Genomic DNA, 27,005 nt, shown 5'->3' with positions numbered 1-27,005 from the left:
GTGTATGTGTGTATATGTATATGCATATGTATATATTGGTGTTAAATTCAAACAAACGCTGATTGGATCTTTTGCCAGGATGAAAACAAAATTGCCCTGAAAAAAGAAGCCACCGCGCTTAATAATAATGTGCCCGAAATAACAAGCACGTGTGAAAAGAATAAAAAGAATAAAAAGCATGTGTTTGGCAAACCCCAAGCTACTGTAGCGATCCAGGCGCATCTAGCAGCTAGCTACTGTGCTCGCTGGTTACAGATAAACGGCGAGTCGAGAGTACTCGAAATTACCAGTAGCTGCCAACGTATCTGTTGCGCGGGTAGGCGCCGTAGTTGCCGTAGCCGCCGTAGCCACCGTAACTGCCATAGTTGCCGTAGTTGCCGTAGCCGCCGTAGCCGCCGTATCCACCGTAGCTGCCGTAGCCACCATAGCCGCTGTAGGGAGAATAGCCGGTGTATGCGCTGTAGTTGGGGTAGGCCCACATGCTCTTGCCGCGAGCACCGGCGGGGCCACCAGCGGATTCTGCGCCGTTGAATGCCTCAGCGTGAGCGGAGCCCTCAGCGCCCATCATAGGGCCCATGTTGCCGCCCTGAGGAGACGCACCGCCCATGGGGGGAGAGTTGGCCTGGGCAGAGACGGCAGACGTCGCGGCGAGGATGGTAGCGGCAATGGTAGCAATGAACTTCATTGTTGTCAGGTAGTGTGGAAATAATAGATGATTGGGTGTGTTTGGAAGTGGTAGATGAAAAGAAAACTAAAGACCAGATGGTTAGATGTTTTGGATGCTTGTATCTGTGGTATTGTGCAGCGAGCCATGCCGCTTTTATACGCGTATGTTTGCGTTTGAGCATTACAAATGGAACATTAGTATTGCTCTTTTGGACAATAGTGGTTTCACAGGGCCAACTGTGCTGCTACCGTAGCAACAAAGACGGGGTTTTAAGCAATTTTCGCACACAGTAGCGGTATTGCCCAGGTAAATTTGGTCATATTGTAAAGTAATCTTACACCATATACTGCCACTACCAATAATTAGAATATTCGTTAATCTTTAAACTGAAAATTTTGGCGACATAAAAAATGTTTATGTATTTTACTTTTCAATATATATGTTTACGGCCATACTGACAAAGTAGACTGCCAGAGCTACGAGTCCAACTGAACGAGTCATATGGTATTTTTGTCGCGGTACGACCACCAAAAAAAGCACCGAGTTAAACAGTAGGCAGGCAGCGCTGACAAGTACAGTCGGCGATGTCAAGGGTATCCAGTATGCGCTGCCGCCACCTCCCCCATTGAAATGGTGCCGCATGCTGCCATGCCTACGCCTAAAAGAATGCACAGCATCGGGCCGCCAAAGCAGGCACTTATTGCCATCATCGGGAATCCCATGCGCGCTAGAGTCAGATTGGTGACAAGGTCGCCGAGACTGTTGCCAAATCCAACAAGGGTCAGTCCTAGTATCTCTTCGCTCAGATCTAGTATGACTCCCAGAGCTTGCGTAATTGAGACCATCTCATCGGCGACAATGTACACCCATGCAAGACCGCAAAAGAACCCCACAAAACAGGGCGTAACCTGCAGCCAATATGGCGGGCGAAAACGACGCTGGCAGAGGTAGTTCCCAAGAAGCGAAGCCATACTGAGGCCGGCCACCACGCATGACTGAGTGGGTAGCCCGACTTCGTGGATGGGATAACCGCCTAGATACAAAGCAACGTACAAAAACAGCACGGCTACTACCGACCGCACAAATGATACCGCCCTTTCGGCCCGCTGGGTGGCCTCTGCAAGCAAAGTCTGACCCAACCCCACGCAACAGCTGTGGTGTACGGCGCTCATTGCTGGTGATAGTCGTATATTCTGTTGGTCGGGACAAATGGTTTGGTAATTACTTTGCTGCTCTTGCCTGAGCAAAACTTCGCCTTCGTTGCTGCTTCTGGCGAATAAAGTGCTCTGAACATGGTTGCAAGCGCTGTCGTGGTGCGTTGGGGGAGCCTCGTGCATAACTGGTACTGTGAGCGTCAGAAGGAACACTGGCAGAGCACTAAACACAATAAATACTTTTAGAGCATTGAAGCATCATCCTTCCAGTAGCGAAGTGTTGGTATACACGCATGGGCCAGGGCCAATGTTGGAATCATGCTCTGACTCTGGGCTGTCGGCGAGGCTTCGAGAGTTGAGTATGGGGCTATCAAGTGACCACAATCATGTCGCTGAAGCTGAGACGTCGGCGACGGACACGTGTGCTGACAGGATGTCGGTGACAGGTATGTGGAATTGTGCGTGCTCCGCCCTATAGTTGGCGGTGGATCTAGAGCGAGACTGGGTTCTGAGGGTAGCAAAGCTCTAGTATGCACAATCTGAAGATAATTCAAGGCAGCATGTTCCGAAAGCGCGGACGAGCCTGAATGCGCGCCACCAGCGGGGCAGTCTTCTGAACAAGAAGCCAAGTTCTCATCCCAAGGTGGCGACATTGGTCGAACTTTATTGTGCATAGCCAGCACATTCTGAGCCGACCCACACGCCGAATTAGCCAAACTGGCGCCAAGATTAGAACCGGAACAAACCCTGGTATCAATGAAGCTCTGGGACTCGCGTAGCTCGCCAATAATGTCACTACACTCGGCCGCTGCCAGCAGCGACTTTCGTTGTTGGTGCAAAAACTCGTACAGCGCCCTGGAAGACAAGGATCTGTCTTCGAGCAGGAAGGGCGCCCACACATCTTCATTGGAATGTTCGTCGCGGGTGGCATCAATTGCCTGTCGCCTCCCGCTGCTCTCGGACAAAGGTGCCAAGCTGCGGCTTCCAAAGGACCTGGCCCGCCTAGCATCCCCGCCAATCAAAAGAGACTCGTATGATTGGGGGTAGCACTGCGTGAGCAATGACACGCCGGACTCCACAGGTATTGGTTCGCCAGGTGCGTCGAGTGTGATGCAGATCTGCTGGTGCTCTTCTGCCGCAAGCTCCTCATAGTATGTTGTTGCCACAACCGTGATCACATACGCAATGTACAGCCCGACCATGCAGAGCGCCAGGCCACGCGATAGTCTTTCGGTGACAACAATAACCACAACTATGGATATGGTCGCTACGAAAAACGCCAACTCCCTCAAATACGATATTCGATTCACCTTGTACCGCGGCACGATCAGGGTCGTGGCACCTGCAACCACGCTGACTATAAACGACGCACTGCCAACGAGTTGCCCGATGGCAAGGGCGCCGCTTCCAGCACGCACAGCGCTGAACGTCGAAAACAGATCCGGTGCACCATTTCCAAGCGCAAGCAGCGTCACGCCAGCCAGGCTTTCGGGGAGATGCAGTAGCACCGCGAGCGTGCCGATATTGGGAGAAAAATACTCTGATGCTGAGACACCCAGCCAGATAAACAGCATGCCGAGCCAGATGACCATTGCTGTGAGCACGGCAGTATGCTGCGAGGCAAATGTGCAGTAGTACAGCTCGATGTAGCTGGCAATGCCGCTTCCGTATTCTGCGCAGTGCTCACGGATGTACGCACAGCTTTGTGAGCGGCGTATTGCATGTCGGCACCGCTGATTGCTGGATTTGGGTATTTTATCTCCAATTTGGGCGAGTGCTATTAAGTGTGCGGTTTGTGTTTCTATTTCTGTCGATGTTGCTGTTGCTGGTGTGGCCTGGCGAGCTGGCTTTGCTGTGCCAGCGCTTACAGCAAGCACTTCGGATAATCCCGAAATGGGGTGCAGAGTAGGGCCGGCTGCATGTAGCTGCAAGGCCATGTCGATCCCGACAAGGCCGGCTAGCAGGATAAATGGCGTTGAGCGCATCGCCTGCATCAGCGACACTATTAGAAGTAGAAGGGTGTAGTGGCTGAAAAAATAATTTTATCTTGAACAATAGAAGAGGAAAAATAAAGAAGAGGAAAAATAAAGAAAAGGAAATTGGTTAACAGCTATACTGAAGAAAAAATTGTATTAACCCTCCCCCAATTACTATAGGTGGAGGGTAAATGAGGAGCGAGCGGATGGGCAATGGCAAAGGTGAAAGAAAGAGAAAGGCGAGACCAAAAAAAATATGTACATAAAGCGCCTGTCGCTGTGGCTATTGCAAGCGCATATTCAAAATCAAATAGCAGAGTTGGCATTAACACTAGCGCTAGCATCCACATTCGCATTTGCATTGGGTCTGCTCCGCTCCCGCTTCCAGCTTCTCGCTTTCCTTTTTGGCTCCGCTGCCCATTTTCCAGCCTTGGCTCAGCTCAGTGGCTGGTTGAGTATGACGTCTCGGCCGGCGACGGCAGCAGGTTGTGTTGGTCGTTGTTCTCAGAAGACGTGCTCTGCCGCGACCCAGCCAGGATCTTCGGGTACTGGATTTTCAGGGCGGACGAGGCATCGACCTCCTCGAAGGCGTCGAGGTCGGCGTCGTATCGCCATACGCGCAGATAGTTGCCGAAGGGCCTCGGCTCGCAGCTGTAGACGTGGCCCAGAGGCAGCTCCATGTCGGGCATGTGTGTAGTTGGGACGTCCATGAAATACGAGAGCAGCGTGCGTGCCATCGCGCGGTGCGTGACAAGCAGCACTGAGTGGCGAATGCGCTCCAGCTCAACAATGACCTGCTGCAGGCGCAGCACGACGTCGGCGTACGACTCGCCGCCAATGCCCGGGTACCTGTAGTAGAACTTGTCCAGTTGGCGAGCCTCAAACTCGTCGGGGTACCGTGCAGCAATCTCTTCGTAGGTCATGCCCTCGCATTTGCCGGCGTAGATTTCGTTGAGCGAGCGGATGTTCTTGATGCGGTATTTCTGCGAGTCAAAGTGCTCAACAGTCTCCATGGTGCGGCGGAGCATCGATGTCCAGATCTCAAAGTCGGGCTTGATGCGTAGGCGCAACGATGAGTACTCAGTGCTGGCAGAGCTCGACTGCGAGGCCTCACTCTCCGGCTCGCTGCTGTTGCCGCTGGCCATGAACTGCGCCAGCCGGTGGTTCTGCTCGTCGACCTCGCTGGCAAACTCCAGGCGGCGGCGGTCGATAAAGCGGGCCAGTGCCTTGGCATACTTTTCGCCGCCAGGCGCGAGCGTAGCGTCGCCGCCAATGCGGCCTGCCGCGTTATCCTCGCTCTCACCGTGGCGGGTGATGTAGATCACGCGGGGATCCAGGTTCATGTTCATCAGATAGAAGACGACCTGGCTCTCCAGGAAGCCCTGGATGTTGTACGCGATGACCTTCTTGCCGACGTCGATGATCTTGCAGTACTGTACGTCGTACTTTTCTTCGGCCGCGCCGATGCTTTTATATGCGCTCTCATAGTTGCGCAGACGGGCACGGAAGTCGGCCTCGGCGACGTCAGGGTCCATGCCAATGTAGTCGGGCTCTGCGTCTTCATTCTGATGTTGCGGTTGATGATGTCCTTGTCTGTGCAGATGCTCTCGACAAACAGCAGGTTGACATCGGCCTCGCTCTTGAGCCGATTTATCAGCGCGCTTCGCCGCTCGATCGTCGAGTTGGTCGCGTCATGGATGGCGATCTGGCCGCCGGCCTGCAGCCACCGCAGCAGGTCCTCAAACACGTCCATGGCAACCTGCTCGCGCAGTTGCTTTGCCTTTTTGTTGCTGGGGTCAAAGAACGCCGATGAGTGCCGCGTGTCGCAATGCGCGCACGAGGAAGCGCATACGCCGGCTGTAGAGAATGCCCGTGAGGATCCGGAGCGGCTGCAGTCGGCGCACTGCTGATTCGGCTGATTCGGCTGATTCGGCTGGTGCTGCTGCTGATTTTTCTTCTTTTTGCTGGCGCCTTGCCTTATTGTCTCTGGGTGGTTGGCGCGGCTGGTGTGGCCGCTGCTCGGGCATTCATACTCATCTGTGGATCCGGCCAGGCGGCGACGGTCGCCGACGTTGAATATTTTGGTCTGGAAGCCGAGCCAGGACAAATAGCGCTTAAGCTTTTTGACAATATAGCTCTTTCCGCGCGCAGGAAGGCCGACCATGACGACAACCAGCTTGTGGTCGCTGTCGGTGCGCGCATCGCTGTGCCCTAGTGTAAGCATATGTGATGGGTGTGTGTGTGCGTGTATGTGTGAAGGCAGAGAGCGGTGATTAGAGTGATTGCAGCTGCAGAGACAATGGATGGTTAGGCTGTGTGCAGTGGGGAGCAATAGATAGAACACGCGTTTGCGCTCTATGAGGGGAGAAGGCAACAAAATGCGTGGAATGGAATGGGCTTGGAGGAGAGATGTAGAGAGAGAGAGAGAAGAAAAAGAGAAACACTGTGGGGCGGGCAGTAAAAAGAAGGAACGCGGCAAATAAAGGCCTATTCAAAAAGGCGCGCAAGAGCAAAAATTATATGGCGCGGGAGGCGATTTGTGCTCGTTGGCCTTTGCTGCCTGGCGGCGTTTGGGGAAAGAGACAAATGAGTTGAACGATGTTGAGGTGATGCTTGCTACGCGCGCGATCAGCCAATTGAGCGCGCGCGTGGTGGCGGCGGCGGCGCGAGAAGCAATGAACATGGAGCGGCATCATGCAAGCGTTCGTCTCGCCATTGCACCAATGCCAGCGATTCTGGCAGACGGGTGGAGGAATAAAATAATAAGAAAGACAATCTGACAATCCAAAGGGGGGACGTGCGCCAGACATCTCCCCAACTATCTCCCCAACTATCGCCACCATCGCCGCCGCCATCGCTATCGATGGCGTCAATCAAGCGACAACTTTCTGCGATCAAGCAACAGCTGCCATGTTATGCGATGCGATGCGATGCGATGCCATTCCATGCCATGCCATGCCATGAACTAATAATATATGTGTATTTGTCTTCAACCCACATACGGGAGACGCGGCTGAGTCATCAAGCTAAGTGATTTTATCTTCTCTTACAGCCATCCTCACCAGAAAACCACTGCTGCTTTTGAAAATTGCAACATAGCCTGGTACTGTTGTGGCGTGCGCACCGGCAGTATGTGTCTGTGTGATACCAGCGACAGCAGCAGCACCAGCAGCAGTGGTGGCAGTGGCGGTGGAGGCAAAAGGTGTTGCCCCTGTGCTATATTTTGCCAGTAGACAGGCCCGCTCGCCGCGCCAGTCGTTGGAGAAGGAAAAAAACGGAAAGACTACCTCCCCAAAGTGCAGCTTTTTGGGTAGATTGAAAAGAAAGTGATTTCTTGTGAAAGTGAGTGGGTGATGTGCTTACCAAAGCGCTGAAAGCGAAAGAACGGCACTGTGTTTGCAAACCGGGGTGTGTCGAAAAACTGCCCCATCGGACTCGCGCCTTCGGTTGTGTTGAGGTCATCATACGGTATACGGCGCAGACGTTCACTACATGTCCAAAGCGAGTAAACGTAAACGAAAGAATGACCGCAAACGCTGGTGCGCAGACAGCCGAATGGTCAGTATTGTGTAATTTGGATGCAGCGCATACATAGTCAAAGCAAGAGCAGCGGTTACTTTACCTCATGTCTATATTTGTTTGTCTGTGTGGGTGTATGCGTATTTGCTTATGCCGTTACTATTAGGCTTGGGCGCGGGCTTGGCCTGTGCTGTTGGTTGAGTGTATGCCAGAGAGCGGCTGCAGAACTGAAGGCTAAAAGCAGTCAAAAAAGGCACTGCTGAAAACGCGAAGGCGCAATACCACGTTGGATGAAGGGATTTTTAAAAAAAATAACAATAACAATAACAATAAGAAAGAACTGAGCAAAGGACAGTTGAAAAGTTGAAAAGTTGAGCATGCACCAACAGCAAGGAAAAAAGAATTTAAATATGATTCACAACTGTTGGTCTCAGTGGTTGCGCGCACATGTCGTGATTTTGGTGATCAGAGCGCTGCGCAGATGGCGCACGTAAACAAACAAAACAATTGTCCTAGATTGCTTGGCCTGCGCCTGCATTGGTTGCCACAGGGCGATTGTCTGGCCAACACTCGCCACATTAATAAAAACACCAATAAACCCCAATAAAAACAAATTAAATAACATTAAAACGCGAAAACACCACGCAAAGTTGCGTGTCCCCAACCATACACGCGTGGGCACTAGGCTGAGGAAAATATATCCATGATCGTGCACACTGCGCTAACGAGGCCAATGCTATTGCCGAATAATTTATTTCATAATTGACGAAAAAAAACAGTTCAGAAAGGCCGGTCATTAAATTCAGACTAATTGCGCCAAGCTCTGGCGCCTCAAATGCAGAAAAGCACCAGTAAACTGGAAACCAAAAAAGGACAACTACTGTACCATATCATTTCCCAGTGTCTATATTTCAGCTTAACTCACTTTAGTTTAGATAGCCACGGCAGTTAGCAGCACCGCACAAGCAAGGGATCTTGTCCTCTTCGGGTGGGAACTTGTAATCATAGGTGACCTCCTCGCCCACCTGAATGTCGTGGCTGGCGTAAATCACAATGCGTTTCGTGCCGTCGGCCACAATTGTCTTGGCAATGCAGTTGGGCTCACAGCTATGGTTGACAAAACGTGCGACGTTACCACACTTTGTAGCGTCGACTACTGTCTCGTCGTCAACTCTGAACAGGTAGCTACTGCCGATGCCCTCGCGCTCGTAGTGCTCCTCGCGCAGATCTGCCAGTTGCGCTCGAATGCGCTCGCCTATATACTCTATCACAAACTCACCCTGGAATATCGGCTCCGAGGCAAACAGCCCCCAGTCGTGGATGGCGCTTTTGGAAAAACGAAGCCGCTTTGTCCGTGACTCAAGCTGGTTAAACCTCAAGAGATCTGACCCGCCGTCGCCGCCGCTGCCGACAATGCTGCCGCTGCTGCCGGTGCTGCCATCCCCAGCCAGACCGCTGCTGCCGCCCGGTACATTACCGCCTGCCGCACCGCTGCTGCCCTCGCCCATGCTGCGGATGCCCATGCTGAACTCGGCCCGCAGCTTCCTATTTGTCGCACGATGTGTGCGCGACGATGAGCCCATGCTGGCATGGGAAAGCGAGTAGTACAGGCTGGCCTCACTCATGCTAGAGCCCCCGCCACGAGTGCTACGGGCTGTGCCGTCGGCCGATGCGCCGCTGGCACCGACACCGCGACCATTGCTACTCGCCCCCTTGGATTTCTCGGCAAACCCGCGCAGCCGCGACGCGACAGCTGCATCAGTGCCGCCAAAAAAGCTAGCGGCCCAATGCAGCTGTGAATGCAGCTGCGGCAAGTAGACGCCCTTCATTTTAGAATTGATCGGATAATATCCCTCGGTGCGCGCCGATCCTGTTGAGTGCACCGGCACATCAGGCGCCATGTCCTCGTCAATCCGCGTTTGTGTTTGCATGCCCAGCAGCCCTGCAAGTGGCGTCCCGGGTTGGGACGACTCAACAACTGGCATCTGGCTGACTCGCCTAGCGCGCTTTTGCGGGACCACCTTCTTGGGTTGCTTGGATTCGAGTGCCCTTTTCTTGCCCCTCCGCTGCGGGACAATAGCCAAGTCACCCATGTCCTCATTGTAATTGTCATTAGCATTGTCGTCGCCGTCGTCATCCTGAGCTCGGGCCTCATCCTCGTCGCTTGAATAATCGCCAAATGCCGAGCCGTCGCTGTCCAGCGCATGCCGTCTTGTGGGCTGGCGCGCAGTCGCACTGCTGATCTTGTGCGGCTCAGCGTCCGAGCTGCCAAGCCCACGTACAATGTTTGGAGGTTTGGTTGTGCCCTTGCTCACCAGGCGTCGACGCATGGTATTTCTGCTGCCTTCAAACGGCGCATCAGAGTCATCGCCGTCGCTAAAGGCAGAATTAGACGCGGATGCAGATTCGTTGGAGTCCATTGAACGACCCCGCGGCAAAGCTCTTTTCGGCGTGCGCTCTCGCCCAGCTTCCTTGGCGCTTTCAGCCTTGTGAGACAGAGACGATGTCTTTCCGTTAGCACCTCGGCGGAAGCTTGGGAGCTCTGCCAAGACGGCGGTTATGGGCTTTGTCATCTCGCTGCTCAGTGCACTCTTTCTCGCCATCCGCTTGAGCATTGATGCGGTGTCTACAGGCTGCTGCTTGCAGATCGCGCCCCTAACCTCTGTTGGGCGACCAGAGCCGCCAATGGCTGTGTGGGTCTTAGGCGTCCGCAGAAAATCGGATATCAACGCATGCAGCCGCTGCCGTTGCAAGTCTTGCAAAAAGGCGCCGGACAATTCGCGCAGCAACAGCTCGTGAGTGAGCTCATGCAGCTCGGGGTCAGATTCTTCAAACATGCGTGCCTCCAGTCCTTGGCTCCGGCTAGGACCCAGCGACGGTGTGCTGCTGCTGCTGATTTCCAAATCAAGCCCAGTAGCTGCGCGCTGGCCAGGCACCACAGGCGCCTGTGGTCGCGGCAATGACAATGACAATGGTGGCAACTGCTGCTGCTGCGATAACTGCCTGGTGGACAGGGCATCCAACTCGGCCAACCGGGTCCTGTCTGCTGGCTCGTAAATATCGACATCAATTGGATGCCCGGCAAAACGCTGTTTATCGCTGAGTCGCTGGCATCTGTGTGCATCCCTGTCCGAGTTGAACAACACGTACCAGTATCCGCCATCGCGCACAATACCGGTCGGTCGGAAGCGCTCAAAATGGCGCATCACGTCGCTCTCTGTGTTCTGAGAAAAGGATATACTCGAGCGGGGCACCCTAATTGCACTTATACCAGGGTGCGAGCGGCGAGAAAATGACATGTCGCCATTGTCGACTCCGGGCGACGGTGACGCTGGCCGCTGAGGCGCAGACCATGCTGCAATTGAATCTACACCTGCGCCTGCACTGGCGCTGTCGCCGTCGCCGTCGCCCGAATTGTGCCGGGATAGTTCCCTGGCTCTGCGTAAGAACGCCTGTTGCAGCTCGTCAAAGTGGCCGCCAAGGTCCAGGGCCACTGTTGCCGGCAGGTCTCCGGCTTGGACCATCTGGCCCTGTCTGATTGCGTCGGCTGCGGCTAAGCGTGGATGCGGCGCACTTGGAGATAACACAAACTCCACCCGTGCAATACCCATACTCATTCCTGTGGATGGGTCATAGCCCAGGCGAATGGTACCCACCGCTCCGTAGGTCATAAAGTGCGTGCGCAGCCTTTCCGATGTCACAAGTGGAGTCATATCCGAAACGACAATCACACATTTGGAAGGGCTGCGAGTTGAGCAAGAGTCATGCTCGAATAAAGGCGTGCGCAAAAACCACAAGCCAAGGGCGTCCTGCTGCTTCTCACGCCACGAACGGCCATGCGTGCTGCTTCGCGGATCGCGGCCGTTCTTTACCAAAATATTTGACTTGCAGCCGGCGCCCGTAATGGCAGATACGCAGCTCGAATCGTGTCGAGTAATCGGTGATGTCAGGCTCTGAGGCGTTGACATGTAGCTCGCGTTGCTTTGGAACGGCTTATGGCCAGAGCCGGAGCCGGAACTTAAATTCTGCCAGGTGTTCGCAACAAGGATTTTCAATGATGGGTTGTTCCTGCTGGTGTTTATGCTGCCATCAATTCCTACCACCGAGCCGAGCAAAAAATAACAGCGACATTAATACATACATGTGCATAATATGAAGTAAAGCTGCAGTTAAGACAGAGCCTTGCCATGGAATTTGGGCTTGCCCATTCCCGCCTGAGCGCCTTGGCTGTGTCAAAGCGAGTCCCAGTGGAAAATGAAAGCGGTCGAATTCAAACTCACCTTTTGGATCGCTAGCATTTGCTGGTGAAGACGCGTCGATGAACCGATACCCACCAGCGCTCATTGCCTGGAATCAGCAATTCCAAGTCGAAATACGGATAAATAGCAATTCAGATTGCCAAATGGAGAATGTTCGTGTGCGGGGGAGAAAAGCGGGTGGAATGGCGCGCGCTGTTGACTATAGAAAAATAAACAAGTGTTGCTGGAATTCACAGCTGTGGTGGCAAATTTGCAGGTGACACTGCTATGAGGACACGTTGGGTTGGAATATAGCAATGAGAAAAGTAAAGAGAATTAAGCGAGGGGGCGAGTAAGCGAATGAGCAAGCGAGCGGGTGAATTGGTCAAATGGGTGACCAAGACAGTGCTGTAGTATTAGATATTTTGCCTTTGCTCGACAAAATTAGCAACGTGAAAGGGGTGAATTAAAAAAGAACAAATGGTAATTTGAATTTAAAATTGGGACGAAGGAAACAAACAACGAAACTTGAAAATAAAAAATAACACTGTAACAAATCCCCAACCTGCATGGTAACGTTGGAGATGATTATGTTTACGCGCCTACCTTTATATTTTGTTAAAAGGTAAAGTGCGTTAACAGCGCATTATCTTTTGTCAAAGGTAGGAAATTAAATGCGATCATTTGGCAGAGACTTAGCAGCAGCAGAACCAGCTGGGCGCAAAGCCAAGGAGGCGCTCTCTGCTATGTCCAATTATCCCCACAGGCAGTGCACAGATTGATTTATCCACATATTATGGCGGTTATTGCTGCCAGTTGCTTAACACAGGACAGGGTTTTGTCAAAGGAGCAAGTGTATCTATGGATCTATTTTCTCTGAGCAAAGTGTGGACGTTATTGTCCAGTGCACCTAATTATAGTTCCTTGCTTATAAGGCATCTTTTTTTGTGCTCGTATTTTTTATTACTTTGTAATGGGGACATGCGTAAAAAAGATTAGATTTCTAATCTAGACACGCATGACTTCAGAAAATGCTGATCAGCGAGTCAGCTCATTTGCGCAGCTTTAAGTAAAAAAAAGACTATTGTTGCGTAAAATGAAAGGGCGTTTTGTTTCAAAACTCCAAAGAAATGAGTAAAGTATGAAAAGAGTATTAAATTTGGCTATGCACTGTGATAGTAACAGTCACAGCGGCCCCGGTCTCGGTCCTGTTTTTGGTGCCAACGCTAAACCTGACGACAGTCTCAACGAGCGGTATTTTGACCAGCCTTCTTGAACGCGCTGACCGCATAAATGGCCTTGGAGATTCTGCGCAGCTTGGCAACATTGCCTTGGACACGCTCTTCTGTAACCCGGCGCTCCTTCCTGTGGCGCAACTGATCCTTGCGGGCGCGTGTGGGCCACAGCTTGACAGTGAGCTCAAAGCTCCAGATACGGAAAATAAAGACCTTGATGGCATCAAGAACGACAAAGTAGGCCAGCGAGACGGCGATCAGTGAAATACCCCAGCCAGCGCCGATGGAGGTCGTCAGCTTGTTGATGCCAAAGATCGATATGAGCATGGCAAAGACCTGCGTGGCCAGAATGGCGGCAGTGAACGTCAGCGAGGGCAGGTTCTCCCAGAAGAAACCGGCCAAACGAGTTGAAAAGATTGTAAAATGCGGGGCAGAGGACACATTGAGGTAGATGATGGTCTCCATGCGGCCGTCCTTGGTTTCGTCGTCGGACTGCTTGTCGGCGTCGGACGGAATGTTGAAGACGTCGCGGGCAACAAAAAACACTGCAAATGAGAGCGCAGTCAGGAAGCAGCCCAGGATCACAGACATTGTGATGAGCTGGCCAATGCGCCACTTGTCGGGACGGCGTGAAATCTGGGCGTTGTCGACCGAGATTACAAGAGTCGCAGCGTCGTTGAGCACAGCAATGAAGATGAGCAGAACGGCCTTCATTTGCCAGCGGAATGCCAGTGTGATGATAAAAAAGAAAATCAGGAAGTGCACTGTGGACGTGATTCGGTACAGCGCGTACGAGCGCATGCGCTGAAAGATGGCGCGCGAGGTGAGAATGCCGTCAACAATTGTCGAAAGGCCTGGCGCCAAAAGCACTATATCGGCTGCCGAGCGAGCGGCGTCGGTACAGTCATGAACAGCAATGCCGACGTTGGCCTTCTTGAGCGCAGGCGCGTCGTTAACGCCGTCGCCAGTCATGCCAACAAGCAACCCCTTTGACTGGAGTAGCTCGACGACACGGTACTTGTGTTCGGGAATGACCTGCGCAAACCCATCTGCGTGCAAACAGCGGTCGGCCAGCTGCTCATCGGTAGCATCCGGGTCGGTCAAGCTGCTTGCGTCGAGAATGGCGCGGTTCATTCCCAGGCGCGCGGCCACTTCCTTGGCAATAATGAGCTGATCGCCTGTCACCATCTTGACGACAACACCCATCTCCTCGCAGCGGCGGATTGTCTCGGCTGAGTCGGGGCGCGGTGGGTCAAGCAGCGAAATCATGCCAATGAGCTGCCACGAGTCAAGTGTGCCTGGCACTGTGCGTGCAACTCCAAGAGCGCGCAGACCGCGGCGTGCGAGCAGGTTTACAGCATGCGTGGCTTCGTTGTCGCCGCCGACAAGCTTGACTATGACCTGAGGCGCGCCCTTGGCCACCTTGAATGTCTCGTTGGCATGATGGTCGATGACAGTTGCCTGTGTCAGCTTAGTTGACGGGTTGAACGGCAGGAACGACGTTACCTTGAATCCAGGAATTATGTGACCCGTGCACTCGGAAAGAAGTGGCACATCGCGCTTGGCGGCCGTGCGCACAGCCATCTCAATGGGGTCGTTGGCACCGGGCTCCGAGGCCAGGTATGAATACAGCAGGAGGTCCTCCTTGGTGAATCCTGGCTTGAGGTATGGCTCGTCAAATGTAAGCTTGTTGAGTGTGAGTGTGCCAGTTTTGTCGCTGCACAGCACTGACACTGAAGCCATCTCCTCGACGGCAGTCAGTCGCTTGACAATTACCTGCTTGGCTGCGAGCTGCTTGGCGCCAACAGCCATGGTGACCGACATGACTGTGGGGAGACCGACAGGAATAGCAGCAACCGTCAGCACCAGCACATCGCGCAGGACATCAAACACGTCCTTTTTTCTCAGCCTGTCGACCTCGCTCTTGCGCCGCACAAGAAGATAGATGAAAATGATGACGACCATTGTCAGCGTGATAGCAACCAAAAAGTTTCCGATCTGGTTGACAATTTTCTGGAAGTGGCCCTGTTCGTTTGTAATCGAGATGAGGTTGGCTGCGCGCCCAATGAACGTGTTGGCGCCGGTCTTTGTGACGACCGCCAGCATTTGGCCTTGCTTGCAAATTGACGACGAATAGATTGTGTCACCCTTCCTCTTTTCGACTGGCAACGACTCGCCGGTCAGCGCCGACTGGTCAATCTGCAGGTTGACTTCCGAGTCAGACCCATCAACGCTGATGCCCAGCAGCCGCGCGTCGGCCGGGACAATATCGCCCAGCCGCACTGCAATGATGTCGCCCGGAACAAGCGTGCTTGACTCAACCTCGACCAGCTTGCCATCGCGGTACACGCGCGACTTGAGCGCCAGGGTGTTCTTGAGCGCGTCCAAGGCCGCGTCAGCCTTGGACTCCTCGATAAAGCCAATCAAAGCGTTGATGACGAGCAATGCGCCGATAATGCCAAAGTCAACCCAGTCCTCAACAACGCCTGACAGAATGAATGCCAGCTCGATGAGGTAGGCAATGGCACCCGTGAAGTAGGACAGAAACTTTAAAAACGGGTTGGTCTTTTTTTCGGTAATCTCGTTTTTGCCGAACTGCGCTATGCGCTCGGCAACCTCCACATCGGACAGGCCATTTAATGGCTCCGTCTTCAGCAGTGCCTCGAGCTCGGGAGACAGCTCGTCGCTAACCTCCACATGATGGTGGTCCTCAAACTCGGCGTTCTTTTCGTTGGCGGCCTTTTTTTCAAAGGAGCTCATTGCGTATCGCTAGAAAGTTGGTTTGTGCAAGTGTGTGTATGTGTGTGTATGTGTGTCGCAGCAGAGGCAGAGACAGAGGCAGTGGCAGTGGCACTGGCGATCCTCTATTTGTATACCACCAAACCGCCTAAATTATTGTATCGGTAAATGGATTGACAGGCTGGCTGGCTGGCTGGTAGGCAGATTGGTACAAATTGGTGCAGATTGGTGCAGGTGCAAAAGTTAAGATATTTAAGAAATGAAAATACAAAATGTGCGGCTAGGAATCTAAAGACCTAGCGGGTGCCAAACGACAAATGACAAGTGTCAAACGCCAAACGTCAAACCTCCTCTTATTTGGCTAGTAATGCGCTATATTAAACTGCCCCTCGCCAAAGAGAAACAATGTGGTGTGTAAAGAGCAAAGTTCAGAATAAAAACAGGGCGCTTGCCAACGTGGGAGGTAGGAGGGGGAAAAACAAAAAAGATGAAAGGAAGGAAAAATAGAAAAGTGTGATTTGAAGAAGGGACACGGGGATAACGTGGAACAGAGACAACACAGTATTTGACTTTACAGCAAGCCGGCAATTCCCGAGCTTGCAGAGGCAGAATCAAAGGTGTGGCAGAACAAGCGACAGAACAAAGAGAAATATAACCAGCAGCTACTGTGGTTGATGAGCAAAAAAGTATAGTTGTTACAAAAGGACGATGATGAGAAAAAGAATTGTTATAAATGTCCTTATTTTTGTTGTCTGTCAGCAAATGGAGCCGGCGGCGCCTGCGATATTTATTGCAGCGTGGCCACGCTTGTGCTCGCGGTTGTTCCTTTTTCCTTTGCTGCCAATTGATGAATGCCAGATTGTAATTAGAGAATGTGCAAAGGAAGCAACAAGAGGGTGGGTTAATGGTGGCGGCAGTATACACCCCCCCTCCGCTGCTGTATCGTTTTGCAAAATGCATTTGGAAGGAAATGTGGCATGACGTATTTGTGTGATCGCGCTCAAGCCGTGGGCAAATCGTTTTCATTGGCCTATACTCCGAAGCACAATCGGACTTTAAAAGCTGCGGAAAAAGATTGTCCAAGCTATTTTTTTTACATTTGCAGGCGTGCAAAAGGTTTGGCACTGTTGACTATATTTTGAGGACAGCACTTTTATTGGCCGGCTTGGCCCAGCGAAAGCGCAATTATGCGTTTTGTGTTGCTATTCAATTCGAATAAGTTAGGCCAGGCATTGTTGCTTTTTTTAAAAAAAAAATACTGCCAAGGAACGGCGCGCCAATATACTCTGACTGGCAACCCACATAAGCGGTTGAAAAGTATCACAATTGCTCGATGATATTCAGTTGATAAGAAGCCAGCGCACATCAGCATAAAGAACAATTGCTCAATGTTTATTGTTTATTGTTTATTGTCCAATTAATTTGATGAGAATCGACCCTATCGATAAGCATTGGATTGAATGGAGTGGGAACAGACAAAGCGGCGTTACGCATGAATGCGGCACAAATTCTTGATCTGTGTGGAGCGCGCCAAGGGCACAGTATGGCGCCCAGTTGTTCTATATTCTTAGCTTGTTTGGGACCTTGCACTCGCGATTCAGGCGATAGTAATGATAGTAGTATAAGTTTAGGGAAGAACAGTTGAATCATTTCGGTTGCGCAAAAGGCCATTAAACTGAATGCGCACATAATTCATTATTTGCAAGCAGCTCCGAGATGACTTGGCGCCTTCCACGCTCGTGCTCGTAAAAACCAGACCCAGCCAGCAAACCGACCGCAATAAATGCACTTGCGTCAAAAAGAGTGTGGTGGGTAGATGACGGATTCCAGACTGTGTGTGCTCGAAGCACATAAAATACAAGCTCAACAAGCCAAATCGGCTTGACCAATTGTATTTTTATTGCACATGAAAAAGCATGTTTATGTAAATATTTTGGGCAATCGCTCATCCAAGCCGGCTCGGTGTATTCCATGCACCATATATCACGCAACAAGAGATCTGCATAGTCACGATGCTGTATTTTTGCATATCAACAACCAAAAAGTTTAGTAGCGCGTATTGTTCTGGCGAATCATTTGTTTCACGTCTGCACATATACAATTGCAACTTTTTTCGGGCGCAGTTCAGGGGTAATGGCTGCTGATAATGCCGAGCGTGCCGCTGCCGCTGCATATGCCGTTTCATGTCTTATATTCCCGAGTAATGCACCACAGCCAAGATAAGCGGATTGATCTTCTTATTTGTTGACTGCAGCTGACCATCATGACTGATGCAGATAGCAACGCCTGCGTATATGTACCCAGCAAAAAATGCAAAAACCACGCAACCGACACGCATGAGCAGCCAGCATGTTCACCTTTCCTCACTAATATAAAAAATATAAACCCACCACAGAATAAAGTGCATTGCTGCCATCAGGGCATTTCCTATTTAAAATATTGTAGGATCGATGTGACTAGAGTGTCAAACATAATTATTTGGCGTTGCCATTGTGCCGTTTTTGTGATTCACTATTTATTTGCATGTAAATATCACGCGCTTGCTTTTATTGGAAATATGCGTGATTGTTTTTGTTCCTGTTTTGTTTACAATTAATGTATATGGTACACTTTTAAAAGCTGTTTTAATAATGGTCATTACAAATACGAATACAAATACAAATACAAGTGCAACCAATTGAAAATAACAATGAATATTTTGATATTGATGTTTGACATATCTGGCTAATTTAATTACGTTCGTATTGTCCGCATTATAACTATAATTTCAATAACTGTTGTCAGCCACACATTATAAAGGAAGAGGCAATTATATTTTTGCTGCTTGCTTCATTTTAAATAAAAAGCTAGATTTTTGCGAATACTAACTCCTTCTAGATAACATTTTACGAAAGTGTGCATTGATCTGCAGAAAGGTGGATTAATAGCCACACAACGCCCCGTTTGAACGGAATATTCTACATCATTTTTATATGAAATGCCTTCGCACAATGAAAAACGCAGTAAAGTTAAATTTGCATGTGTTTGTCTCTCAGTTTGTAAAGAACATTCTGCCATTTCTAAGCAGTGTCAATACTGCTTCTAGAAGAATGCAATAATAAAGAAATGTACAATGTCCACGCCTTCAGACATTAACTTTTGTATTGATGTATTGCATTTATTCACCACAGAAAATAAAAATTTGAAGACAGATAAAAGGGACTAAGATATAAAAAGTTTGGCATTGCATAACGCAAGAGTATATGAAAAATAACAATGTTGATTGGATAATGTTTGAAAGGGTTTATGAAAACAATATGAAGGCATAATTATTTTTACATATTGTATATAATTCCAAACATAAATAGTTCCCACGAAAAGGTGCTCACTTCATACCAGAAGTACAATGCCTTGTAAAGGCATCTAGAGGCAGTTGATTGGTCAAGCAGTTGGCGGCTTGGTTAACTGTAGAGATGAACTTGAAATAATACAATTGCTGAGTGTGTACAGCATGGGGAAGTAGGAGAATGGACTTGTAATGTATGTTGGCATTGGTCACATCATCAGTGTGCATGTTGTTGGTTGTACCTTTGCTGTTGCAGAAGATGGTTGCAGGGTCAATATGCACACAGATGTCACACAGAAGGTCTTGAATCACACTGAGCTCGCAGACAGCAGGGGTGGGGGCAATGGTATCAGCTTCAACTGTGGATTGAAGTGGCAGTCCCAGGCCATGTTTCTTTGATTTCCAAGTGACCTCCCCCAGTTAAAGTGAATATATAGCTGAGGACCATGGCTTCCACAGTGTACAGACCAAATGAAGTATTGCAGTGATCAATCAGATTTAGATGCTCAGACTGATAATAGTGAATGGCCATAGTGCAGCTAGTCTTCATATACTTGAGCACTTCCTTGGCAGCACCCGTGTGTTTTATCAGTGGCTCCTGATTAAACGATGCAAGCACAGAGGTGACTAGGGCAATGTCAGGCTGAGTGACCATAGTCAGGTACTGCAGGGATCTGACCATAGATCAATACTCAATGGAATTGCACTTGGTAAGGTGTGGCACAGTCTCTCCAAGCTTGAAAGAAACAGCAATGGGAAGGTCAACATTGTTAGCCTCCTCAAGACCAGACTTGCTAACCAGGTTATGGATAGCAATGACTTGGTTAGTCTTGATACCATTAGAAAAGCAATATACATTGGTGCTGAGTATTGCAATTCACCAATCCAGATCCTTCATATAGAACTCAGCAGATAAATCGGCTTCCAATGTGGCCGGGATTGTGGTGTCGAATGTGGTTAGTAGAAGGTCAGCAACATAGGTTGTCAGAATCCATGTTGCAGAGCCACTCTTGGGCTGGTAGACACCTGGGTCAGCATTGCTGTACTGGAAGCCAAGGTGTCATGCTCTATAAAAATGTGGGTCTAAATCGATATATTCAAGTCTTAAAAATTACTTACTTAACTGAAAAAGGGGGCAGCGCTGTGTGGGCAGTGCTGTAAACATCATGGTGTTCCTTGATGTCAGCCAGCAATAACAGAAATGTGTATAGTGGCCATGATGGTGATCTTGATTCTTGAAAAGGGAAGATAGTGGCTTGAAATGTGTGTTGGGCACCACACAAGGATGTCATATAGGAAGGTTCTCAAATGGTGGTTTCAAACATATGGGGGCTGCTTCAATTCATACAAGGAGTGTTGCAGCATATGAACACTCTTAATAGAGTTGCCAGCCATGGAATCAGGAATCTTGACACATATGTTGATAGGCACTGATTTCCTTTATAGGCAATGCCCACCAGTTGCCCTTTTCTTTGTAAGTACAAAAATTCACATCCATAAAAAGAGTAGAACAACATTTGCTAGTTTTCTCTATTCTCATTTCTGGGATTTTAGAAATATAAACTTAGTGTACTTATAATACACACTCATTAACAGATATAATGGACTTGGGCAGGCCATATGTGAAAAACGAGCAAAGCAGAGTGAAGAAAAGCTTGGTAATTTAAATTTATAGAAAGAGAATGTGAATGTGAAATATGAGCAAAGCTTCTCCTTGCTTAGCTTTGCAAGTTATATTTAAATAAAGAATAATATAAAGTTCTAAGCTAAAGAAAGAAAGTGAAGAGACTGAGGAAAGCTGTCTCTTATATAGGAGACAGCAAGTGAAGATAAGAAAGTTATAAATAAACCAGAAGGATACTTTAGAAAGCTCTGGTCTTGCAAACATCTTACAGTATGCAAGACGGAATTCCGTCATGACGGAGTTCCACTAAGAACAAAATTCCAACACTCCCCCTGACAAGGTGCTCATATTATACCAGAGGATGAGCGATGTCTGACAAAGGCATCTATGGGCAATTGCTTGGTCAGATAGTCAGCAGCTTGGTCAACAGTCAAAACATACTTGAGATCATATACTTGCTGAGATAGAGTGGCATGAGGAAGTTGCAGAGTAGACTTGTAGTGCTTGTTGGCATCAGTCACAGCACCAGTGCGTGTATTGTTGATAGTACCCTTATTGTCACAGAAAATGGTGGCAGGGTCAACATGTACATGGATGTCACACAGCAGGTCTTGTAGCCACATGAGCTCATGGACAGCAGAGGTCAGGGCAATGGTCTCAGCTTCAACTGTAGATTGAGGTGGCAAGCCAAGAGTACATTTCTTTGACTTCCAAGCAACTGCTCCCCCTGCCAGAGTGAATACATAGCCAATTACCATGGCTTCCACAGTACGCAGTCCAAATGAAGCATCACTGTACCCAACTAGGTTGAGGTGTTCAGACCGACGATAGTGAATGGCCATATTGCAGATGGTCTTCAGATACTTGAGTACTCGCTTGGCAGCACCCATGTGTTTCATCAGTGGCTCTTGGTTGAATGATGCAAGCACAGAGGTGACCAGAGCAATGTCAGGCCGAGTGACCATGGCCAGGTACTGCAGGGAGCCAACAATTGAGTGGTATTCAGTGGCATTGCACTTGGCAAGGTGTGGGGCAGTCTCTCCAAGCTTGGCAGAAGCAGCAATGGGCAGATCAACATCATTGGCTTCCTCAAGGCCTTACTTGCTGACCAGATTCTGGATGGCAGTAACCTGGTTGATCTTGATGTCATCAGAGATATGATGCACATTGATGCTCAGGATTGTGCTGCACAGACTCAAATCCTTCATTGAGAACTCAGCAGACAGGGCAGTTTTGACCTTGGCCAGGATGTTGTCATCAGATGCAGCCAGCAGCAAGTCATCAACATAGGTTGTCAAAATGCATGTTGCAGAGCCACTTTTAAGCCAGTAAACACCTGGGTCAGCATTGCTGCACTGGAATCCAAGGCTGCCACAAAGGAAAGTATTCAGGCGACAATTCCAAGCGCATGGTGCCTGCTTCAAAGCATATAGGGAGTGGCATAGCTTGAGAACACTCTTGGTCCAGTCACCAGTCATGCCATCAGGAATCTCGACATATATGTCTTCTTCCAGGTCACCATGCAGGAAGGCAGTCTTGACGTCCATGGAGTGTAGCAGCCAGCCATGATAGGCTGCAAGTGCTATGACTATACAAATAGACTTGTAGGTCACCAAAGGTGCAAATACATCATAGTAATCAATCCCAGGGCGCTGCTCAAAGCCTCTGACTACCAGGCGGCCCTTGTACAATGGTGGCTTGTCATTTGAGCCTTGTTTAACAACAAATACCCAGCGTGTGCTCAGAGGGTGGATTGAGGATGAGCGTGGGACAAGCTCAAACACCTCATTCTCAGCAATAGATGCCAACTCACTTTTGATTGCAGCCTTCCACAAGGGTGCCTCCTCTGAGCGCATGGCCTGGATGTAGGATGTGGGGCCTGATACAGCCACACCATAAAACAGGGCACCATTGTTCTGTACCAGAGCATCTTGGTCGTCATCATAGCTGTTGCTGTTATAGTCATAGTCGACATCATGGTTGAGCATGCTGGTGCTGTCGGCCTGCACTCTGTCATCCACTCGCCACCAGTTTGTTGTAGGCTGGCTGGTTCTAGTGGTGAGAGTGCCTTGCTCATGAGCAGCAATGTCAGTGATTTGTGCTGGGGCTGCTGAGGCTGCTGAGCGACGGCTGAGCATGGGTGTTACTGAATCAGTAGCTCTGGCAGCAGTAAACGATAGCCTCAAGGGAGATGGGTTGGTTGGCTGGTGTCTGTGGATGTTGACACTGGTGCTGGTAGTATCTTGAGCATTGTGGCTTAACAGAGATAATGGATGCCCAGAAAAGGGCTCTCTGCCTAGTGGCTCAGTGGTTGATGTACTGTTTCTGCTGTTGCTGGTACTTGTGGCTGTGGCTGAAGAATGGTAAACTGGAGTGTGCTGGGGTGTCGAGCTAGGACTGTGCTCCTTATGGGCAGTGACAAATGAGGCATCAGTAAACTCAGACTCACTGTTGCTGTTGTTGCTGCCATGTAGGATAGACTAAAATATTCTGCTGTTTCTCTGGTGCCTCTCCTGAACATGCCTCCACTTGTCCTCCTCTTGCAGCTGTGCCAGATACAGGTCGTCATTCTCATCAAACTGATCTGCTATGTGTATGGGGCCACGCTGTGTGGGCATGTCAGTTATGTCTGACTCATGGAAGTAGAATGGTACAGAGGGTGCACTTGTTGGAATTCTGTTCTTAGTGGAACTCCGTCATGACGGAATTCCGTCTTGCATACTGTAAGATGTTTGCAAGACCAGAGGTTTCTAAAGTATCCTTCTGGTTTATTTATAACTTTCTTATCTTCACTCGCTGTCTCCTATATAAGAGAAAGCTTTCCTCAGTCTCTTCACTTTTTTCTTTAGCTTAGAACTTTATCTTTTTCTTCCTTTTAAATATAACTTGCAAACCTTCTTTTTGCTCAGCTTTGCTCGTTTTTCACAAATAGTACCTGTCTTGAACCACTCAATGATCTGTGCGTCAACAACAGGGCATGCTGCATTGGCCAAAGGATACTGTCGTTTGAATACAGTATTCCCCGGCTGTATGGGCAGGTGCACAAGTGCCTCTGGAACTGGACAGGCTGCGTCTGCCGGAGTAGCTTGATTCGCAGCAAGCAGTGGCTCAATTACAGTCATTAATTTTGCACATGGACCATCAAAAGTGGTGTCGCACTCATCGTGTATGAGTGATGGTATTGGCGTCTCTATAATCACTGTTGGTGCAAAGGCGTCAACGAGCTTGAAAGGCACATTGGGCAACTGTATACCAATCCGTGCAAACAGTGGGCGTCCAATGGTGATCTGGTATTTCGCGCTTGAAGAGGCAACAAAGCATAAAACCATCTCATCCATTTGGCCATACTGCAGGTGCAGTGGCACTGTCATCCTGTCGACCAGGGATGGCTTCTCACCAAAACTGGTGACCTGTAGCATGGCTGGTAGGGTTGCAATCCCATGGTGTGCTACAAACTCTTGGCAGAAGAGCACTGTGTTAGCCCCACTGTCAATCAACGCCATTGCAACCTATCCGTCAATGTACAATGGTGCTAGAGGTGGATTGGCGTCCACCGGTGGCTGATTAGCCCCAGTTACATGCGTCAACCTGACATTGGCTGACTGCACTTTCGTCGGGCATCTGGATGCAAAATGTCCGACCTGGTGACACTTGAAGCAGGTCACACTTGTTGAGCCGTTAGTCATGGCTCCACCCGTTGTGGGCTTGGTTGTCGACACTGTCGCTACTTGCTGCTTCTGAGCATTGCAATCAGTGGAATTGTGTGTATGTGAGCAATGGAATTCACACCATTTGTTAGTTGCCTCATTGCTCTTTCTGGCATTACTGCCATTACTGGCCTGGCCTACTGCACCACTAGTTCAGGTAGTGGCCTTGGTGTAGGGCATGTGTGCCACTCGTGCAGACTCAAGGAAAGACAGAAGGTCTCTTGGTGTGTACTCCACCTCTGGCAGGTGAAGTTCGACATAGTTCTGAACTTCAGTGGGCAGTTCCCCAGCATCGTCCAAACCATAAATTCAACCTTAGAACTCTTTGCCATGAAGTGGCAGTGTAGTACCAGCTGGCACTTCATACACTGAAGGGATGTTTTACCCTCATCAATTGTCATTTTGCTGAGCTGGTGTGCCTGCCTGGCATGATACTGAATACCCAGGTAGTGTGCTTCTATCTTACCATGGGCTATGTCCTAGTCATCAATCTTGCTACAGTGATCAGTAAATAATTCAAGCATTTCACCACCGACATTAACCATAAAGTGCCCACCCCATTCTCCAGGGCCCATCTTAATGGCATTGAGCGCATTTTCGAAATGCACAAGGAAATCGGCAAGCTCCATCATCGACTTGTCATTCACACCAAATGTGGGGAACACAATCTTAGGTTGGCTTCAAGGGAGTGCTGACTCAGTGGGGGGGGTATGGCTTAGTTTACTAGGGAGGAACGATAGGTGTACTTGTAGTTAAGGTAAATTTCCACTTGCTCCTCAACCTTCTCGCACGACTTAATATTCATTGTAAAACAGTCTATTAGGTCTGCGATCTCATCTGGGTTGATTTGCATCAGGCTCTTGACCAACCTGGTTTGCTGAATACATCTCTGTGGTGCCCAACACACATTTCAAGCCACTATCTTCCTTTTTCAAGAATCAAGATCGCCATCATGGCCACTATACACATTTCTGTTATTGCTGGCTGACATCAAGGAATACCATGATGTTTACAGCGCTGCCCACACAGCGCTGCCCCCTTTTTCAGTTAAGTAAGTAATTTTTAAGACTTGAATATATCGATTTAGACCCACATTTTTATAGAGCACGACATATTTTTTTTTGTGAGGTGTAAAAACCAATTTTATTTTATTTTATTTCAAAACTTGCAAGTTTATATTTCGGCAGACGTGCCACTCATCATCTATAAAGAAAACAACAACAGAAACTATGGCACTTAGACGCCGCTCTCCAGGACTCCCCTACAACCTGGGCCTGGAAGACAACTTTACTGCATTTACCGTCTTTGAGGATCCGATACTTCAAGGGAATTATGATGTGTACAACGACGAAGATATTTACCGCGTAATGGACAACTTCCTTCAGGTATGGTGGAGACGTGTTCAGCGAACCAGGCTGGTCGAGAGCCTGATGCAAACCAACCCAGACGAGATTGCAGACCTAATGGACTGTTTTACGACGACGATTAGGTCGCGCGAGAAGGTTGAGGAGCAAGTGGAAATTTACCTTAACTACAAGAAAGTACACCCATTGTTCCTCCCTAGTGAACCAAGCCATAGCAGCCTCTCCACTGAGTCAGCACTCCCTCGAAGCCAACCTAAGATTGTGTTCCCCACATTTGGTGTGAATGACAAGTCGATGATGGAGCTTGCCGATTTCCTTGTGCATTTCGAAAATGCGCTCAATGCCATTAAGATGGGCCCTGGAGAATGGGGTGGGCACTTTATGGTTAATGTCGGCAGTGAACTGCTTGAATTCTTTACCGACCACTGTAGCAAGATCGATGACTGGGACATAGCCCGTGGTAAGATAGAAGCACACTACCTGGGTATTCAGTATCGCGCCAGGCAGGCATGCCAGCTCAGCGAACTGACGATTGATGAGGGTGAAACGCCCCTCCAGTGCATGAAGCGCCAGCTGGTACTACACCGCCGCTTCATGGCAAAGGGTTCCGAGGTTGAATTTATGTTTTGGACGATGCTGGGGAAACTGCCCGCCGAGGTTCAGGACTATGTCGAACTTCACCTGCCAGAGGTGGAGTACACACCAAGAGACCTTCTGTCTTTCCTTGAGTCTGCACGAGTGGCACACATGCCCTACACCAAGACTGCTAACCGAGCTAGTGGTGCAGTAGGCCGGGCCAGTAATGGCAATAATGCCAGCAAGAGCAAGGAGGCAACCAACAAATGGTGTGAATTCCATCGCTCACATACACACAATTCCACTGATTGCAATGCTCAGAAGCAGCAAGTAGCGACAGTGTCGACAACCAAGCCCACAACGGGTGGAGCCATGACTAACGGCTCAACAAGTGTGACCTGCTTCAAGTGTCACCAGGTCGGACATTTTGCATCCAGATGCCCGACGAAAGTGCAGTCAGCCAATGTCAGGTTGATGCATGTAACCGGGGCTAATCAGCCACTGGTGGACGCCGATCCACCTCTAGCACCATTGTACATTGACGGGCAGGTCGCGATGGCGTTGATTGACAGTGGGGCTGACACAGTGCTCCTCTGCCAAGAGTTTGTAGCACACCATGGGATTGCAACCCTACCAGCCATGCTACAGGTCACCGGTTTTGGTGAGAAGCCATCCCTGGTCGACAGGATGACGGTGCCACTGCGCCTGCAGTGTGGCCAAATGGATGAGATGGTTTCATGCTTTGTTGCCCCTTCAAGCGCGAAATACCAGATCACCATTGGACGCCCGCTGTTTGCACGGATTGGTATACAGTTGGCCAATGTGCCTTTCAAGCTTGTTGACGCCTTTGCACCAACAGTGATTATGGAGACGCCAATACC

At 49.7% G+C, this 27,005-nt stretch overlaps 5 protein-coding genes across 5 annotated transcripts; all 5 read right to left on the bottom strand.

The window, feature by feature from the left end:
• Positions 1–283: 283 nt before the first annotated feature.
• Positions 284–685, bottom strand: BX661DRAFT_195271 (uncharacterized protein; the record flags this gene model as incomplete). Its single annotated transcript, XM_051537928.1, has 1 exon — positions 284–685. The coding sequence occupies one exon, from the start codon at positions 683–685 to the stop codon at positions 284–286; it is 402 nt and encodes a 133-aa protein (XP_051395043.1).
• A 3,213-nt stretch (positions 686–3,898) lies between these two features.
• Positions 3,899–7,254, bottom strand: BX661DRAFT_175266 (histidine phosphatase superfamily). The gene is made up of 3 exons (XM_051534027.1): positions 7,161–7,254; positions 5,410–6,008; positions 3,899–5,362 (listed from the first exon to the last, which is right to left on the bottom strand). Exons 1-3 carry the CDS (start codon positions 7,225–7,227, stop codon positions 4,238–4,240), a joined length of 1,791 nt encoding a protein of 596 aa, XP_051395042.1. The 5' UTR covers positions 7,228–7,254; the 3' UTR covers positions 3,899–4,237.
• Positions 7,255–8,242: 988 nt separating this feature from the next.
• Positions 8,243–11,660, bottom strand: BX661DRAFT_167881 (uncharacterized protein; the record flags this gene model as incomplete). The annotated part of the gene is made up of 2 exons (XM_051533374.1): positions 8,243–11,412; positions 11,597–11,660. The coding sequence occupies 2 exons, from the start codon at positions 11,658–11,660 to the stop codon at positions 8,243–8,245; spliced, it is 3,234 nt and encodes a 1,077-aa protein (XP_051395041.1).
• A 1,138-nt stretch (positions 11,661–12,798) lies between these two features.
• Positions 12,799–15,549, bottom strand: BX661DRAFT_192640 (H(+)-ATPase; the record flags this gene model as incomplete). Its single annotated transcript, XM_051537721.1, has 1 exon — positions 12,799–15,549. The coding sequence occupies one exon, from the start codon at positions 15,547–15,549 to the stop codon at positions 12,799–12,801; it is 2,751 nt and encodes a 916-aa protein (XP_051395040.1).
• A 175-nt stretch (positions 15,550–15,724) lies between these two features.
• Positions 15,725–16,876, bottom strand: BX661DRAFT_2761 (uncharacterized protein). Its single transcript, XM_051539029.1, has one exon. It carries the CDS (start codon positions 16,552–16,554, stop codon positions 15,901–15,903), a length of 654 nt encoding a protein of 217 aa, XP_051395039.1. The 5' UTR covers positions 16,555–16,876; the 3' UTR covers positions 15,725–15,900.
• Between the last annotated feature and the right edge of the window lie 10,129 nt (positions 16,877–27,005).

The sequence above is a fragment of the Kickxella alabastrina genome (assembly GCF_025024165.1).
Source record: "Kickxella alabastrina strain RSA 675 chromosome Unknown BX661scaffold_1, whole genome shotgun sequence".
Classification (NCBI taxonomy): domain Eukaryota; kingdom Fungi; phylum Kickxellomycota; class Kickxellomycetes; order Kickxellales; family Kickxellaceae; genus Kickxella; species Kickxella alabastrina.
This window is presented reverse-complemented; position numbering and strand designations above follow the sequence as displayed.